At 39.6% G+C, this 6,000-nt stretch overlaps 1 protein-coding gene across 1 annotated transcript in view; it reads right to left on the minus strand.

The window, feature by feature from the left end:
• The window catches only part of LOC308686452 (glutamate receptor ionotropic, kainate 2-like), a gene marked incomplete at both ends in the record, with an annotated part of 29,878 nt that overhangs the window by 2,252 nt on the left and 21,626 nt on the right, over nucleotides 1-6,000 (minus strand). Inside the window, 4 exons of the mRNA XM_081394874.1 lie at nucleotides 1,257-1,474; nucleotides 1,564-1,682; nucleotides 4,852-5,075; nucleotides 5,503-5,709. Of these exons, the coding sequence (XP_081251000.1) occupies nucleotides 1,257-1,474; nucleotides 1,564-1,682; nucleotides 4,852-5,075; nucleotides 5,503-5,709 (768 nt within the window). The remainder of the gene's footprint in view (nucleotides 1-1,256; nucleotides 1,475-1,563; nucleotides 1,683-4,851; nucleotides 5,076-5,502; nucleotides 5,710-6,000) is intronic.

The raw sequence follows: 6,000 nt of genomic DNA on the forward strand, positions 1-6,000 counted from the left end.
ATGATGTTTACTTTACTATTCAGTAAAACTATATGTTATTGTGAATATTATTGTGACTTGTTCATTATTGTGTCAGTGTTTTATTCGCTGACTTTAGCTAAAGCTTCTTTACACGTAGAACAACTTAGTGACGAAACGCATTTGTCCGTTCAGGGCCACCGTAGAAACATGTCGATGTAAGCGGACCCGCGGTGTGTGTGGAGAGAAATGCCTCATTCTAAGCTAATAAACACACAACGCTTCATTATGTAAGGTCTTTATACACCACTGACAACACAGTTATGTTTATGATATTGCATTTCTGTCAACAGATCCTCCTAAATATTACACACTGCACCTTTAATACTCAGAAATACTATCCGTATAATGACTCTGTGTTCTGTAGAGCTGCTTTACAGATGAATTGAATGTTTCATAATTGAATTTTAAAAAACCCATTATAACTGTTCTAGTTTAAAGGTGCTGTATGTAACTTTTTCACTAAAGCATAAAAATACCATAATATGTTTGCAGATATTTAGGAAACATGCTAAGTTCACGCTCTCGTTCCTCTGATAAACACTTCTACAGTTATTTTACTTATTGTTTTACACGTTCCGTGTTGTCAGTCGGTTTTTGTGTTCTGGTCTGTGTGACTCCGCCCACTCCCAGTTCAGCCAATAGTATTTCGACACCCGGGATGACAGGAAACACAGCGTATCGTAGCCATGGAAACGAGCAAACAAACTGAGTCAGAGATTGCAGATTCCACACAACCTAAAAAGCCTCGATGTCCATCTATAAATCTCTATGAACGAGAGCATATTAAAACGCGGATAAATCAACTCATCAACCAACAAGTGTGTAAGTCTCTCGTTCCTGTTGCGTGTTCTCAAACTATCATATAGTTTGGCATAATAGTTTGGCAATCATAACAATAATAGGCTAATGAACTCACTATTCAAGCAATCCGCCCCGAATTGGCGCTAATTTGAAAGCGAAACTAAAATGCGCGCGCGTGGATTGAATAGTGAGTTCATTAGCCTATTATTGTTATGATTGCCCGTGCGGACGCGCACACTTTACTTTTGCCTTTAAATTAGCGATTTAAAAACCTCCGTCGGTGACACCTGTATTACTGGTGTTGTCACACGCCGATCAACTGGTGGAAAATATCCTCACCGTCACATCCCTGGACTGCAGTACTTATCTCGACCACTAGCTGTCATTCTTACAGACTGCACCTTTAAATGAATGTGACTGTCCTCTTGCAGTACCTTAAAGAAGGTCATGGTGGCGCCGTCCTCCACCAGGCCGTACAGGATCTTGGTCTGCTTGGCCAGATCGTCCGCCGAGTCGATGGGCGACTCCATTCGCTCCACCGTCAGGAACGCCGCCAGATTCGCTGTGTACGAGGAGATGATGATCAGCGTGAAGAACCACCAGATCCCTCCCACGATCCTGGTGGAGAGAGCCTTCGGCATGAGCTCCGATCCTGAGGAGAGACCAGAGTGAGTGTGTGTGTGTGTGTGTGGGTGTGAGTGAGTGTGTGTGTGTGTGTGTGTGTGAGTGTTCACAGCTCACCTTGACGCATGAGAGCTCCGACACCAAACCAGAAGCTGTTGAGGAGAGTGAAGTTGTTCTCCACCACGTCTGAGTCGGGGTTACAGGGATGAGGATTATACCACTCGTACGGACTGAACCTGCGAGAACACACACTCACACGTTTACTGTCACCGCACACACACTCTAACACACCCACACACACTCACGCGTTTACTGTCACCGCACACACTCACACACACACTCATGCGTTTACTGTCACCGCACACACACACACACACACACACACACACACACACACACACACACACACACACATTTACAGTGACAGCACACACACATTAACACACTGACAGCAAACATTAATACTTAAGGCACTGCTCAGTTTTGAGCTTCTACAACAGAAAACATCAAACACACATTTAACTGTTTATTCTGTTGAACTTCTATTTTTTTTTGTTTCTGTAGATTTCAGATTTAAAGGCGGTGAGTCAGAATCTCCTTGCAGATCAGTCATGACCCGTCAGTCATGACGTCACCACTGAACACACTCATCAAACACTCGCATGTTCTGCTCAGACTCTCTTATATCAGCTGATAAACACAAACATTTACATTGTTTTCTGATCAACTCGTCTAGAGCCGCACAAACCTCTCAGGTCAACAGGTCAAATAAATCATGCATCTGATCCGAGAGTGTGTGTGTGTGTGTGTGTGTGTTTGTGTGTGTGTGTGTGTGTGTGTGTGTGTGAGTGCAGCTTCAGGAACATCTATATGTGGATCTGGAGAAACTCCTCTGTGTGTTCAGAGGTAAATCTGGGCTTTTCTAATCAATAAAGCAGTTGAAAAGTCAATATTGCAATTATAGAGCAGAGCAAACACGAGCGGAAACCTGATGACTCCAGTTCAACATCACATTATTCTGCACAAATGAAGCTCAAATCATCCAGAACTTACCCAGAATGCCTCACAAACACACTGTGCATATTCCAAACTAACTTAGGTGACAGTCGTGGCTTTTCATTGGTATCGTCTCGCCAGTAACACTAAACACCGACGCTGAGCGGAAGCATCCGGGTGTGCACACACACTTCTGGTGCTCTTCCAAAAACTGTACATTTGTTTTTCTTCAATGGAATCGTACGAAACTTGGTAAAGGTTTCGGCTCTTGCTGTGTGAACACACACATAACTCATGTTGATGATCTGAACAGGTTTAATGATCCTGTAAACAATATTCACACTTGAGCTCCTCGCGCTCAGAGATGATGAACGAGACGAATCTCCTCTAGTGGAAGCGTGAGGAACTGCAGCCGAACAACATCTCTCTGAAGATCATCTATCAGATATCAGACTCACATCTGGAACACGACTCGCTTACATTCATGGCTTTGACTTCTTGCAGATTTAGAGTAAAATGTGATTTTGAAAACATATATTTCATATAAAAATTTAAAATTGTATTTTTGTGAATTTTTCATAACAATAAATGTCAAATTCTGTTAATTTTAATTTTAAAACTTTCTTCACTTCAGCAATAATCTGCCAAGTGTCGTGTTTATAAAGAGATCAAACTTCAGTCTGTCGCTCTAAAGCGTTCGAGATTTACTAGTTTGAGTTGGAAATGTAATTTTCAGGTCTATGCTCAAAAAGTGAATAAATGGATTATAAATACAGCGGAAATATAATTTAGTACCATAAAATCCCCTAAAAATACAAAATATTAAATAAAAAACATTATCAAACTAAAATATAGTACATTAATTTCATTGAGTCTTCAGGCGAAGAGCACCAGAGGGTTAAAGCGCATCAGCGATCGTTCATGATTCTGCTCCATAAACAGAGCTTGACTGATTGAGTCGTGAGACGCCTGTGAGATATGGCCATAAACCATAGAGAGATATTAACGGAGTAGAGAGACGGATGTTAGAGAGGTTGGCGGTGGAAAGAGGTAATTATGGGATATCCAGAGGGTTTTACCTGAACATCTGAAGCTTGATCGCAGGAAACCGAGAACAAACACTTCAGCACAACATTATTATTTCACTCTGGTTTAAAGTAAACTTATACACTCACTGTAAATAATGTTGTGTGGGGCAATTATATTTATTCATTCAATTGTTTTTTTATTTAAAGGTGCATTATGCAACTTTTCATGTTAAAAATACCCGTTTTTCTAACCCATACATGCTTAAACAATTGCCTGATGGGCTGAATGAGCCCTTCTCTGATCACTGCGATTGCCTCTATAATCCTGTACAGTAAAATAAATAAGAGGGATTCGGGCCGAATTTGAGACTGGGCGTGACGTCATGCGCGTTCAGTTGCAGTGTTGCAGTTTCATTTGTTGCCAGAGGGGGGCATAGTTCTGCAAAAACTCAGAGACTTGCGCAATGCACCTTTAATAACAACAACATTATTTACAGTCTATATTTTTATATTAAGTGGCAAGAAAAATAAAATGTATATAAAATATAAATATATATATTATTTTTTTTTGCATAAATGTGCCTTATTTTAGTCATTATCTTTAGAGTGATTCTAGGTTGTTTTTTTTATTATATGCAATAATATTTATTTTATTTTATTTTTCTTGCCACTAAATATAAAAAATAAACTGTAAATAATGTTGTGTGGTGCAATTATATTTATTTATTTGCAAAAATGTGCCTTATTTTAGTGATCATCTTTAGAGTGATTCTAGTTTTTTATTTTTATTATATGCAATTATTTTTTTTATTTTTTTTGCCACTAAATGTAACAACATTGGCTGTAAATAATGTGGTGTGGAGCAATTATATATATATTTTTTATTTATTTATTTCTGCCATGTAATATAAAAATATCGATTGCGAATAATATGGTTTGGGGCTATTATACAGATAACTTATATATTTTTGGTTTTCTTGTCAATTAATATAAAAATATAGACTCTAAATAATGTTGTGTGGTGCAATAATATTTATTTATTTTATTTTTTGCAAAAATATGCCATCATCATCTTTAGAGTGATTCTAGTTTTTATTTTATCATATGCAATTATATTTATTTTATTTTTGCCACTAAATATAACAATATTGGTTGTAAATAATGTGGTTTGATGCAATAATATTCAGCTATCGAAATCTCATGGGTTATTTTTAAGTTTTTCAATTACTTTGATTAAACTGCAGAGAATTTCAGACACGAATGTCCCCGTTTCCCAAGACTGAGGATGAATGAGGATGAAAACGGACGCGTGGTCACACACACACACACACACACACACACACACACACACACACACACGAGCGCGAGGGTCACATGTTACCTGGCTATGACAAACAGCACACAACTGACACCCAAGCAAGCCAGCAGAATATACATCCAGATATCAGGGGACAGAGGGTTGAGGAAGGAGAACACGCCGGGGTTGGTGCCGTTGGGTTTGCGGTAGAGAATGCTGATTCCCAGAGTCATGAAGGGTTTGGAGAAGTCAATCACCTTCTCTCGCACGTACGTGATGGTCAGCGGCGCCACGGCCAGGTCCGCTTTCTGTCAATCACCAACAGAACACACCAATGATGTCCTGCTCAACACTCTTTTAGCAGCAAAAATGACTAGCGCTCCAGAACCAACCAAAAGATTCAAATTAATCAACTCTGAATCAATTGTGAGAATCTCTTGAGCTGGAAAACCTTATTTGCTGTTCCGGGTCAAAAATGACCCACCTTTTAAATCGCTTGTAAATGTGTTGATATAGAATATTATCACTACATATTGGGTTTGATCTTTTAATCAACTTGTTTTCTTTCAATAGGCACAGATTTTATGTTTGTTTTTGGATCGGATTGATCGTAGGCCTCATGGATTTGAGATCATGCACTTCTTGAAGTGAACAAGCTGTGAACTCTTTCCACTCAAAAACTGAGTTCAGTTCAGTTCAGTGTGTATAGACTGCAGTGAGACGAGTGTGACTCACGTGATCCATGAGCTCGCGGATCATGCCGTTCCACTGGCCCGTGTTCTCCTCGATCGCCCCGTACTTCCCGTCCTCCACTAACTGGATCTCGTACCGGAAGCCCAGGATTCCCGAGAGTTCCCGGAGCAGATCCACACAGAAGCCCTCGAACCGGTCGTTGGCGTACAGCGGCTTATCCGACTTCTTAAACATGACGTATGGCTCTTCCTGAACACACACACACACACACACACACACACACACACACACACACAACAGCATCGGGTTCATTAGTTAGTGGATTAGCAGAACTGTGAGTCGAAAATCAAAAAGCAGGAAAATAGTTCATGCAAAAAATAATTAGATGGTAATTTTTGGGCAACAAATGTTCACAAATATTCGAGTATATCGATTCGACAACAGGGTTTTTAAGCTGGAGTCTGTGGATGTTTAGAGGAAACCATGTACACTTATTTTTGAATAAATAAATAATAAGATTAATGCCTGTGTGTGTGTGTG

Source organism: Scardinius erythrophthalmus, assembly GCF_964197995.2.
Source record: "Scardinius erythrophthalmus genome assembly, contig: HAP1_SCAFFOLD_290, whole genome shotgun sequence".
NCBI classification, from domain to species: Eukaryota; Metazoa; Chordata; class Actinopteri; order Cypriniformes; family Leuciscidae; genus Scardinius; species Scardinius erythrophthalmus.